General features: G+C 40.9%; 1 protein-coding gene across 3 annotated transcripts in view; it reads left to right on the forward strand.

The window, feature by feature from the left end:
• FGD3 (FYVE, RhoGEF and PH domain containing 3) overlaps positions 1–13,159 on the forward strand; it is a 115,667-nt gene extending 102,508 nt beyond the window's left edge. For all 3 annotated transcript variants that reach the window (XM_083602962.1, XM_083602963.1, XM_083602964.1), the window contains 3 exons: positions 3,504–3,656; positions 8,967–9,107; positions 11,604–13,159. In XM_083602962.1, the coding sequence (XP_083459088.1) occupies positions 3,504–3,656; positions 8,967–9,107; positions 11,604–11,828 (519 nt within the window). In that variant the 3' untranslated portion in view covers positions 11,829–13,159. The remainder of the gene's footprint in view (positions 1–3,503; positions 3,657–8,966; positions 9,108–11,603) is intronic.
• The last annotated feature ends 635 nt before the right edge of the window (positions 13,160–13,794 follow it).

Consider the following 13,794-nt stretch of genomic DNA (forward strand, 5'->3'; position numbering starts at 1 on the left):
ACACAGACATGGCCTAAGAGGTGAAGCCAGGAAACGTTTTGCAACATCTGCCTCTTTCAGTACCTCTTTCCTTTCATCTAGGAACTACACACTGTTAAGAAATAGTTATAGTAATCTTAATGTATAGTTTGCTGCAACACATTCTTTACAAAGAATCCATTAGAAAGGTTTTAAGATAAGATGCATGCCACAGAAAATGCATACCCTCATTTTCCAGATTTTATAGCAAATACTTCATCATAGACCATCCCATCTCTGTGTAGTGGATTCGTGGAGGTCAGGGGTGGATGGGTGAAACATACCTATTGATAGGGAAAAAATGAACAGCTTTGTAACAGTTTTAGCTGATAATGTTTGAAATATCAGCAGTTTCCATGCCTATTTCAGCCAGAGTTTAAAATCTCATATGTTTTGAATCACAACTATGTTGCCAGCTTTGCTGTATAGATATTTTCCTTTTTCCTTTTCCTTTTTATTATTGAAAAAAACTACTTTCTTGATATGCAGTTCAAAGATTGGCAACGTGCATGCTTCTAGAAAAAGAAAATGCATATATTTTCATATTCCATTTTTCAGGACTTGCATATTGAAAGAGCACAATACTTCTCAAGCAACTTTGAATAATTGGGAATATGTTGTTCTGTCCCTTGATTTGCAGAACAACAAAGATTCTTAAAATAGAGAGTTCCCCTGACACCATTTATATATCTCATTTTGGATGGTGACCATCTTTATTTGCATTATTTTGTTTTGAAATCAAAACCTCTCCATCTTATTGCTTCTATTTGTTTGGTTCATTGTGCAATAGAGATGTTATCAATTCACCATTCTCCTGATGAGCATTTCATTTTCTTACATGCTATTTGTCCTCAGGAGTACCTGCAATTACAAAGCAAACATTATGTCACTCTTCCTTGATGACTAGATTAATTGAATTGAATATAGGAGCAAGCCATTTGCTCAACCGCTGAGCTATCCCTCTTCATTATGAATTACCAATAGTGGTGCAGAATTGAAGCAAATAGGCTTGAGGTGCTGGCAGTGCCCAAGAGAAGCAGAAGACCAATTCAGGGGCAATGGTGATGGAAGGGAAGGAGTCAGAGAGTCCGTGGATCTCATGAGACTTATAGGCCGTCTCTTTAGGAAGAGTGCTGTAGAGAATATTTCTAGGAAATTGATCTTACTAAATGGGAAACCCCCAACATGTTGAGTTAACTAGTGGCCAAAATTGTGGAAACCTTTAGGAAAAAGTGTATTTCTGAGGTTTGATGGCTCATAATACCTGATTGGCTCTCTAAACACTGATGGCTACATTCAAATGAAGGGAAACTACTACATGTCAACCTAAGCCAGTTGTCCTTCCTTTTTTTGGTTATTTGGATATAGCTTTTGATAGACTACAGATAATTGAACAAACTTTGTTGCATTACATTCTTCATTAAATTATCTTTCCATTGATGTATAATTTTATGGTATTGCTCCCCAAAAAAGTGGTGTTATGAGCCATCAAACCTCAGAAATACACTTTTTCCAAAAGACCATGCCACTGGTGTACATTGCATGGTCTTGCTCCCAGATATAAGCCAGTTAAATGCGCCCCTACCCTAATTACCAACTACTGCAACTAAAAGATGGTAGATTTGCCTTTCTCTTTTGTTAATCAAAACTCACTGAGCCAATTTGTTAGCCTATACCAAGGGTGAGGAGCCTTGGGACTCTCCTTTGGCCATTCCTCCTGCACAGGCCACACCCCTCGTTGCTCACCCTGCTCACTTGGCCCCCTTGGATGCTTTTCCCTGGCTGGATTTGGTCCCTAAACTGCAATGATGCCTCTTGCTTGTCTGGATGGAGAGCTAGAAACATCTGATGTCTGCAGGTAGCCAGCTGTACAAAGGCAGGAGTCACACCCAGTGCTCCACCTTTTCCCTCTCTGCCCCTGCTCATCACTGACATGGCTCCCAGAATATTCTCCACCCCTGGCATATAGCTATCCAATTCCCATCTAATGAATGACATCCTGCATTTCTCCCAGAAGATTCTCCAGAAAATTCACAAGGTCTGATGAGGTTTGATTTTCAAGCACAAATGTAGGCTGAATATATAGAGACTTTTATGACCTGGGAAAGAAAGCCCCTTATTGCCAGTATCCACATATATATTCTTTACAAGGTAAAGTGTTATTCAGCTGATATGCCAGATTTCTATCCAAAATCATATTTAGACTTGATTTCAGCCTTTCACCTTCACTCATTTAAAAATACTGTACTAACATTCTAGACGTTCTAATTGATAAGAGAACATGCTTTGGGAAAGTTTAGCTCCACCCTTGTTATAGGAGTCAAATAGGGTATGATGAGCTTTCACAAATAATATACGTATCACATTTTTCATACATTCTGTGCTTTAAAATGATTGAGGTATAATTTTCCCCTGCATCCTGCAACCATATGCTAGGTCAGTGCATTCATTGTAATCTTCTGTTTTATCAAGCATTATGTTTTGGATCTAGCTGCAAGCCTGCGTTCCAGACATGAAAGGCCGTTACCTAAAAAGATGCTTTCAGTTAATGCCTTACCAGTATGAGAGTCAGTTAAGTGTGTCAAGACATACTGTCTTGTGGATTATCAATGCTCCAGTCACTCACGGTCCTGTACAAAATAGACTGCTGTTACTGCACCCAAAATAGCAGTATCAGAATGGTTGGTACGACTGTCATCGTGTCTCTACAGCAATAACAGTTCTAAAAAACCCACAACAGAAATATCTCTCTGGGGTGCTTCCTGTTCCTTGCTGCTGTTCCTGTTTCAAGTAATGTTCGGAAGAATCCTGTGAAAAAGCAGCTCGTTATTCACCCATCAATTTGCAGGTGTACATTCTTATGTCGAAACCTTCTCTCTCACGGTTTCCTGCATTTTTGGATTTTTGTTGCTTTGAAAGAATGATTTGCTAATTGTTGCTCTGCTGTTTGGAAAAATTTCCAACAAATGAATATTGATGCCCTTACTTGTTCAAGTTCAACGTGGCCAAAATGATTGAAGTGCTGAATTTCTACCTCTCCCTTGCACAATGCAGAACTTTAGCTGGTGTAAACAAGATGTCATGTTTATGAAGCACCTATTAGCATCCTTTCATTAATGGGGTTCTTATAAATTTATATTTAGATGGGCTTCTAGGAAACCTGATAAAATTTTAATCCAGTATAACTGAAAATGCTTTTTATAACACTGAACAGGAAGGCAAACCCATATAGGGTGACCTTGTTATATCCCCCCCCCCCATTGTAGGTAGAGTTTTAACAAATAGCATGGAATAGCAAAATCATTCTCTAGTGCCAAGCAGGTGGGAAGTGATCGTAACTTGGACATAATACCTGAAATTCCTGTGTTATTATCATTCAAGATCATTCCTTTTGGAAACAGGAACCAAAGTGGTTCTAATTATAAAGGAGTTTTTTTTGTGTCCGATAATGACTTAAGAATAAAGTCCTGTTCTTTTTCATCCAGGTTATCTGTGCAAAATGCTCTGAATTTAAAACACTTGCTGATAACAGCCGCCACAACCGAGTGTGTAAAGAATGTTTTCAACTGCCGTCAGCTACCCCGTGTGTCTTGGGCAATGAAGGTGCAGGAGAACAAAAGAAAAAAATGGCAACGGAGGTATATTTTGTCGTATTAACACCTAAAACGACTAGTTACTCAGCAGAAGCATACGTTTCATTGTTAAATTCATTTCATGGTCTTGCCTCACAATACTTAAACATTCAGAAATCCATCATTTATTACATAGACCTACCAGAGGGCCAGTTTCATGGTTGCTGCTGCATTATGTCTTTTCAGTCCTTTCAATTTTATTTTATATGCACTTTTTTTTTCTCCCTGCACATAAGCCACCCCCATGCACATAATTTTCAGCCATTGTTGCTTTCAGCATGAACAGGGGGTTGCACATTATGGAATGAAGCCCAATTCTCAGGAGCAGAGCTGTAGATGTATAATGAAATTGTTTTATGTTAGAGCAATTATGCACTGACACTTGCACATTAGAGAATTCTGCCTTCTGAAATCTTCCTTTCCTTTAAAATGTGGATTGTGTGGATATCTGAGAGTAACAAAACAAACAAACAAAAAAGGCAATAGCAGCTGCTATATTGAGAATTGGTTTGGCGCAGCAGACAAAGTGTTGTGTTAGGATGTGGAACTTGAAGATTTAGATCCAAGCTAAGGAGTTAAACCTGTGCCAAAGCTTGTTCTGTGTGTGGCGGTTGCCCTTTCACTTTTAGCTATATTGCTATACACAGGGAGGGATGTGTGTCAGCATGCATCAAGGATAAGGACTGTAAACACTAAGCATGCAAGTCATTGATAATATAAAGTTGTGCTGCAAAAGTTTAGAATAAATTCTCAGTGCAAGGAGGTACACAAGGTTTTAATAGATGCAAGGAACATAAACCTGAAGAGTGTACCAGCTACACTGATTATATAATTTGTAGTGCTTCCTCTTCTTCTCCCTCCAGAGTTAAAACTGTGGCTGTATATTAGGTTTTTTCTGCCCAAATTGTTCTGTTCTATTGTCGTTCTTTTATATACTGTGGAGTCCCTCAGATGGTTGGATGGCACCTTGTACGCCTCCTTCCAGCAACTCCTGCGGCTAAGTTGGTGCCAAAAATACTGCTTTGTTTTACTTTGGACCACATCAGCAAGGCTGAGAGAGGGGGCTTGTCGTCTGGGCAGTTCAGGACTTCCATACACACTGCCCAGGCTTGCACCCAGTGGGAGGGGTCACTTCAGTGCTGCTAACACAGGTGCTTGACTTCAGCGCCAGAGGTGCCTCTGGCTCTTCTGTTCTCTAACCATCTTAATAATAAGAATAATAATATATTATCTTTGGTTCTTTAACCATCTTAATAATAAGAATAATATATTATTTATACCCCACCATCTGGCTGGGTTTCCCCAGCCACTGTGGGCGGCTTCCAACAAAATATCAAAATACAGTAGTTCATCAAACATTAAAAGCTTCCCTAAACAGGGCTGCCTTCAGATGTCTTCTAAAAGTCTGGTAGTTGTTGTTATCTTTGACATCTGGTGGGAGGGTGTTCCAAAGGGCAGATGCCACTACCGAGAAGGCCCTCTGCCTGGTTCCCTGTAACTTGGCTTCTCGCAGTGAGGGAACCGCCAGAAGGTCCTCAGCGCTGGACCTCAGTGTCCAGGTAGAACGATGGGGGCGGAGACGCTCCTTCAGGTATACTGGACTGAGGCCGTTTAGGGCTAGGGCTTGTTGATCAGAAGGTCGGCAGTTTGAATCACTGCAACAGGGTGAGCTCCCGTTGCTCGGTCCCTGCTCCTGCCAACCTAACAGTTCGAAAGCACGTCAAAGTGCAAGTAGATAAATAGGAACTGCTCCGGCAGGAAGGTAAACGGTGTTTCTGTGTGCTGGTCTGGTTCGCCAGCCAGTAAAGCGGGATGGGCACCGCAACCCCAGAGTTGTCTGTGACTGGACCTAACGGTCAGGGGTCCCTTTACCTTTTACCAACACTTTGAATTGTGCCCAGAAACATACTGGGACCCAGTGTAGGTCTTTCAAGACGGCCACTCCCAGTCACCAGTCTAGCTGCCACATTCTGAATTAGTTGTGGTTTCCGGGTCACCTTCAAAGATAGCCCCACATAGAGCTCATTGCAGTAGTCCAAGTGAGAGATAACCTTATATTGACTACTACTACTGACTTATATTTGCCTCTCTCCAAACTCTGCTGTTAGGAATCCCCATCCATAGCTTTCACTGCAGATCAGACCTCCCTTTGCTTCTATCAAATGACTTAACCTGCCATGGAGAAAGAATAAAAGTCTTGGCAATCCACCAGCCAGAAGCAACCTGGCATGGAGGGAAGCCCCGCTGCCCCACCCTTCCAGCAGCAGCATCATTTCTGCTTACTGGAATTGCCTGGGGGTTGGGGCAAGGCAGGGACAAGGTTGAGGCTGCAGGGGCACCCCAGTGGAGCCAGTCTAGTGCTCCTGTTGTTGAACCTATGCAGCTCTGACCTCTCTGTTCCATCCCTGCACCATCTCAGAAGCAGCAGCAGCACCACGGTTGGGAGGGCAGCAACACCCACTGTACGTTCTTGCTGGTAACTTAAAAGTTTGGCTCCTGTTAGTAACTTGAAGCTTGGTGGTTTCAGCAACAGAGGCAAAGACCCACCAAATGGCTTTAATAACCTTTCTTACTCTTCTACTCGGAAATATGCTCCTCGTAACTGCTACAAGCAGTTCCTTGTACTGCAGTCGAAAGCTGTTGCAGAGGAACTGTAATGGGGGAATCCTTGCCCCAAATCCAAGTTTTTGGATAATCCTAAAAGCCATGCAACTGCTTAAAATACAGTGCAGTGAAATATGACCTGCTCTCTCAAGTAGGGCAGCATACTGTTCACATTCAGGAGAAAGGAAGCTCATCTCCTTAATAGGGTTAGGCATTTAGCTCTGTGCTAAGTCTTAGAGATTCAGGTAAAACACACAAGGGAATAGCACAGAATGCTGCCTAATGTGGGCTGCTGCCTTGTACTATGAAGTAACGGATGGACGTCTTTGGGTTACATCCAAGGAAATGCTCCTAGGATTAGGGGTTCAAGTGTTTTCCCCGAATTAATATTTCATGAACTCAGTGGCTCTTCAAGGATTTGCCTTTTTTCCTGATCTATTAGCAGATGTGTAGTTTCTCTGGAGATTTCTTATACAAAACATAATAGGTACAGTGTCTCCATTCCTAGAGGCTCTTCTGCTTTTTTGATATGTGGTTCTGGGGAAATTATTGATTTAATTCACCACCACCACCACACCATTTGCATATCACAGAATAGGATTTTCTTTTTTCTAAAGACTCCCGTGAAGTCAGTGGCAGGACACCAAACCCTCTTGCCATTTGCAGTTTGCAGAACATAGCGCCGCTATTATTTCTGATGGTTTTTCTTCAGAGGTATTTTTCCATCTCAAGTGTGCTCATTCAGCCCACCCTCGTCTTGTGCCTGTTCACATAGCCAATGCAAGGATTTGTAGACTATAAATTTCACACAGGAGATGCCACAGTTTAAGCTTTAAAAAAAAATCGAAAGTACATCTTACTAAGGGGAACAGAGCATATCCAACTCCTCACAGTTCTGTTTGCATTGTTAAGGTGCAAATTGAGAGTTGTCAGCACCTGACACTCAGGCAAATGCTGCTATTAGATGATGCAGACTCACAAAAACCACCCCTGTGCAGGACCTATTGAAACAAATAGAAGTTGTGACCTTGCATTTTGTTATGACGGTCTCATACACACACACACACACACACACACACACTAATTAATTAATTAAATTTTCTGTTTTACAATTTAGAATGTTCATTTAAACAACCTTAAAATAACAAAACTTCCCTTCTTCTCTTTCCACGGTTCATTTTGCATAACATAAATCCCTGCATATTAACTAAACCATTCAGTATTCCATTATTAAAGGTAAAGGACCCCTGACAGTTAAGTCCAGTCACGAACAACTCTGGGATTGCCGCACTCATCTCGCTTTACTGGCCGAGGGAGCTGACGTTTGTCCACAGACTGTTTTTCCAGGTCATGTGGTCAGCATGATTCAGCCGCTTCTGGCAAACCAGAGCAGCGCACGGAAACGCCGTTTACCTTCCTGCCGGAGTGGTACCTATTTATCTACTTGCACTTTGATGTGCTTTCGAACTGCTAGGTTGGCAGGAGCAGGGACCAAGCTCACCCTATCGCAGGGATTCGAACTGCTGACCTTCTGATTGGCAAGCCCTAAGCTCAGTGGTTTAGACCACAGCACCACCTGCATCCTGATTCCATTATTACATCCATCAAAACTTATTTACACTGTTGAATTTATCTTAATGCTGCCAGTGTTTTCAAGTGTACACAATTTTCCCCAATGTATTCAATAAACATTTTCCAATCTTCTTTAAACGTATTTTATTCTTGTTTTCTTATTCTGTATGTTAGGTCCGCAAGCTGCGCATATTCCATGAGTTTAAGTTCCCATTCTTCTTTAGTTCGGACCGTGCTTGTTTGCCATTTTTGGGCTAACAAAACACGGACTGCATAAATAACCTTTTTTTGACACATGGGAATTTCAGTCTGAATTATCCCCAACAGAAAGGACTCTGGGTTTTTTTGGAAAATGTTTTTAAACATTTTTTTCTCAATTCATTATAAATTATTTCCCAATACTATTTTACCCTTTTACAGGCCCATGGTCTTAACAATACTAGGTTTTGTTTGCTCACAAATTAATGAAAGTCATATCTTATGGAGAGAGGAGACGTATGGAAATCCCAGCATTATAGACTTCAAAGATGTCTGGCATTTCTGAAACAGCATGGTTATGCTCTGCCTAGCAGCAATCCTATGAATACTTGCCTGGAAGGAAGTCCCACTGAACACTATGAGTCTTACTTCGTAATAAATATACATTGGATTTGGCTGTTCTCACTGATTTGGAGTGGATTTTTTTTTTAAAAAACCCTCCCTAAATAATAAGTTTAAAACCCTGGAGATTTTATTTATCCTTGCAGCAGCACTGCGCTGTGACTCTATTCACTTGTGCTGAAGCAGCTTCCTAATTAATTTTCATTCTCCTTCCAACCTACTTTACGTATGAAAGTAGCTGTATCATCTTAATTGCTGTTCTCAACTTTGACTGTGGAGGTGGGGTTTTCAGCTTAACGTTCTCTAAAAACAGTTCAGCACCTACGTGCGAGTCTTTTAATCCTGGTTATATGTAATGATGATTAAACCTCTGTATGCTTAAGGATTAATACCTTGGTAATCACACTTCTGCTCCCATGGACCATTCATGAACAAATATTTGAACATAAACCAATAAACCATTAAGGTGCGTAATAAATTGTAAATGCCTTCAGCACAAGCGCATGAATAAACACTGCTTGGTTTATTTGTTATATATAGAAGCAAAGCGTTTTGGGAGCAGAAAGCAGCCTTTTCAGCAGTCACCTCCTGTTCCAAGAAAAAGGAAAGACTTGGTGTAAAGTTTGGGTCACCATCCCTAAGGCTGAACCTCTCGTCTTATATCTACAAGGAGGCAGTCAGGTAAAAAGCAGAGCATCTTACAAGCTGTTAAAAATATATATTAAACAAGTCATACTGAGAAATGGTCTGGAACAGTTATTCCCAAGCTATGTGCCGGGACTTGTGAGCATGCTGCGTGAGAACCGTACAGGTTCAGGAAACTAATGGATTAATTTGTAGGTTTTTGTGCATCCACTGTACATCCCACTGAGGCTGCCTGCCACGGCTGATCCAGTACTCTGCCCTTCTCCTTTCTTCAGTCAGCTTCCTCTGGGGAGAATTAGCTGCCCTCTAGGGAGGCAGCTCATTGCACCTTTTACTGTAAGCGCAGATAACTCGTACACTTCTTCAGCAAAGCAAGTATCCCCAATTTTAATTTGCAAGGGAAAGTGTGCTCTGAGATCAGATGATTTGGCTGGAAGGATTTGGCTTCCTTTCAACAACAGAATGTCTTGCAGGCATTCAGAGAAAGCATTCTTGTCTTTTGAAAATGATAAATGAACTTCTTGCTTTCATCAAAAAGGTGTACAACTATGATAATTATTTATCCCGCCCCCACCCCCGTTTTTAAGAGATGCATTTCCCCCCACCAAAAAATGAAGATCTCAAAGGGTTTATTGAGCTTTGAAAAGCATTCATCCTCCCCAAAGATAAAAATCACAAGGCAGAGGCAGTAAGACTGCATGCCTTTAAATCTTCATTTGATTTATGAAGCTCAGCGTTCTGACAGTATTAGATCTGTGCACTTGCAGAAGTGCTGAGAATGTGTTTTGATAATGCATGAAACAAGTAGATTTCCTCAGCTCGGGCATACTTACAACTAAATCAAATTCACCAGATACATACAGGATTAATACAGTAATAGAAGCAATCTTCAGATCTCTCCCTGGCGTTTATACTGGGATGATAAAGAGGAGCAATATGTTGACTGACAGAATATGTAGAAAAATTGCTTTCCTATCCCAATTGGGTTGAAAATCACTATGTGTGCAGTGTCAACATACGCACATCAACAGTAGCCCCAGGAGCCAGTGAGAGCGAATAGTAGTAATTTGCGAATATTGTTATGAAAAAAAGAATCAGAGTGGATGCCTTAAAAAGCCCAGCAGCTTGGTGCATCTCTGTGCACGAATGCTCCCTGGTGCAAAGTGGTGGTGGTTCTTCTCCAGTTATCATTCCTGCATTCCCACATGGATTTGTGAGGGAACTGCAGGGCACGTCAGCTAATGCAGCCTTAACAGTAGCTGCTCTTGTAATAAAGTGAAGAGAATCTTGCTTTCTTTGAAATATGCCTCTTTGCAGAATGCTGGTGGAATGTGCGCGTAGAATCACTAGAGAGGTTGTTATTGAGAGAAGGCAATCTGGGCCTCATAACTCTTGAATCCAAACTTTGTAACATTTGTTGTGGTTTTCTTTTAAAAACCCCTCAAGGCAAAACAAATACACGAGTAGTCAACTATTTTTGGGTTTGTTTAGTTCTGTTAAAAAACAAAATGAAAACCATGAACTAGATTCTAGATTCTTCCCCCCCCCTTTTCTAAAAACCCAAGTTAGTTTACAAGTTAATACTGTTCAAGACCAAGGAGTGCAAAGAGGCCACTGCATAGCGAAGTCTATAGAGACCACTTGCCACCACAACTGTAGGTGGTTCAGTGATTAGGGGCAGGCAAGGCATCATTCTGAATGCAGACTGCTATGATCTGTGGAATTTCACAGGGAAAAATCACTGATGTCTGAGAACATGGGCAGGGAGGCATCCCCTCAGCTCTTCATTATCCCAGGAGGTTTCTTCAAAGAGGAAGATTCCTCACAGCTGGTTCTTGATACAGTTGGTGAGAGTCTCTTCGACGAAGATACAAGTAGATCCCTTGCAGTCGCTAGATACCTGATTAATGTTTTATTTCAAAAGAGGAGAAATGGATCACTGTATGACTCTGACAGCTTAGCTAAACTTAAGAACCATCAATAAGTGCCAGAACTAAGACGCATACCCCCCAAAATCTGATGGATTTGAATTGCGGTTTACATAGAGGGAGCTTATTGTGTATAGTGTTTACTTAACTGAAGTAAAATTGGTTTTATATGGGTGTTTTAACTTGGAACTGTTTAAATTGTATTGTTTATGGATAAATTTTGATGTATTGTTTTCGATATGGGCCAATGGCCGCAATAAATCTATAGAATCTATAGATAGAGAGAGAGTCTCTTCCTTGGCCTCTGTGTCACTAGCATTCCAGGGCTTCTTGGTTTCAGAACCATCCCAGCCCTGGTCTACAACACAATAATTCAGTCGTCATGATAAGATGACCCTCACTAATAATTTCTTTAAAATACATCCTGATAAATGCATGTGTTTTATACAATGTTTTATCTTCAAGTACTACTCATTCCTAGAAAAATCGGGAAATAATGGTTATCCTCTTGAATTTTTTTCACCAGTTTACCTGTCACCTGCTTTCTTTTTATTTCCAGCCAGTTTTTGGTTTTGACTCCTGCTTTTCTTTTGTGTGCGTTTAGGATGGACGGATTCCACGAAGCATACCCCTACCAGGATATGAAGTTGAATTTCCGCATTCTGGTGAGAAGTTTGACTCAAAACATGTTTTCAAACTCTGCCAGTCCCAACAGACTATGTATTTCAGTGCAGACGATGAAGAGTTGCAAATAAAATGGATGGATATTCTCACCAAAGCAGCTAAAGGGGAGATTTATGATCCAAGTGAAGGAGCCAGTGAGCCCTAAAGCCTTTTTCTGGGGTCCAAGATATATTTCGGGAGCAGGGGGCTGAACTCGATAATCATGGCACTTTCAAAATATGTATGGTTTTCTCCCCACCCCCTTATTATTGTACATTCATCACATACAGTACTGATTGTCTGGCATATATGTTAGATGGAAAAAGTAAGTGTAGTAATTAATGGTGTTCTTGTTGACATTGATGGAAAAGAAAAGGAGCAAGCATTAATTTTATTGAAAGTAACTGCGGGAAAAAAATCATAATTCAAGTTAGCCATCTTCAAATACCTAAAGGGCTGTCACATGGAAGATGGAGCAAGCTTGTTTTCTCCTGCTCCAGAAGGTAGGACCCGAACCAGTGGCTTCAAGTTACAAGAAAGGAGATTCCGTCTAAACATCAGGAAGAACTTTCTGACAGTAAGAGCTGTTTGACAGTGAAGCAGACTCCCACGAGACCTGGTGGACTCTCCTTCCTTGGAGGTTTTTAGCAGAGGTTGATGTATGATCTAGTTGTGATTTGTGCATTCTAGGGGGTCCATTCCATTGGACTAGATGACGCTTGGGATCCCTTGCAACTCTACAGTTCTATGATTCTCTTACTCCACTCCCTCACCCTGTATTTTTGTTCCTTTCAATTGCTGTTTGAGTGAAGGATATGTATAGTTCGTGCGTTACAAAAGTGCTGCCTTTAAGTTAAATGTTGTACAAGGCTTGTGGCTGGCCACTGACATGCTGTTTTCTGTCTTCTGTTTTGGGATTTTTTAAAAAAAAATAATGGTCTCCTCTGTGCTGTAAGAACAACGTGATGGATCTGTTTCTTTTGGTAACTCTGTCCTTTCTTACAATGACTTTTTTCACTAGACAAATACTGTAGAATACGTTTGTAGAGTTTTCTGAAAGGCATTGTGGAAGACACCTTGAAATCTCAAATATCAAGTATTCCTATATATATATATATATAAATATAAATATTTTGTTTTTGTTTTTTACTTTTACCCACACTTTTCTTATTTCTTTATACAACCTCCTTTTTAATGTATGCAATCAAATGTTTTACACTGCAAACTGGGATGTTCCAAATGAATGGACAGTTTTAGTACACCCAGTAAAGGTGACCTTTTTTAGGACGATTAACTTTTTTGAGTAATCAAGGATTTATTTATATAATTTGTAAATACCACATGTTAAGCTTCTTCTTTTTTTTTTTACAAAAGTGATCTAACTGAAACTTAGTCTGTCAGTTAAGACACTTGTATAAATTGAATTTGTAATTCGTTTCCTGTGTACTTTTGTTTGCAAAAATATTTATGTATGCAAATAAAAACCCATGCCATTGATTCCTGAGCCAGGTACTCAACATAGAAATTTTAGGTGGGTATCACCTAAGAGGTAAAACCAGCGTTCTTGGATTCAGTCACTTGCGTCACGTGGCTCTTCTGGTCCGTGAATCCTCTGGTTTCCCCCTCATCATGGCTTCCATGACCATGCCCTATGCAGCTTGCCACACCTCTCCATTCCAATGTTCTCAGTATGCCGGCCAGGACTTCATCGTGCAGCCCGTGGGCTCCTTTTGCAACATGATACCATAAGAGAATGAGACCACACGCCCTTTCTACCAACCAGTCAGAAGAAAAAGAAAGGAAGCAGCATGTTGAGGCACTACAGAAAAAGTGGAGCTAGGGCACTTGTCCGAGTAGGTGAGGAATTGCTGCTGGAGGCGATGTGTTGATCAGCCTTTGATTCTTCTCTGCCCTCATTGCTCCTCCTCAGTAGCTACTACAAACCTAGTCGCAAGCCAGACTCGTCCCATCAGCCACCTGGGTTAAATGAACGGGGCATGACAGGGAGGGAGGTGGCAGGTGTGGGACTCCCATCAATCCAAGTCAACTGAGGAACATAAGTAGTGCACATAGCCATGGCTGTATGAAAAAGCAAAGCAGCTTGCACAGATACAATTTAAATTTATTTTTTA

This window comes from Podarcis filfolensis (assembly GCF_964270895.1).
Source record: "Podarcis filfolensis genome assembly, chromosome: 2".
Lineage (NCBI taxonomy): Eukaryota > Metazoa > Chordata > Lepidosauria > Squamata > Lacertidae > Podarcis > Podarcis filfolensis.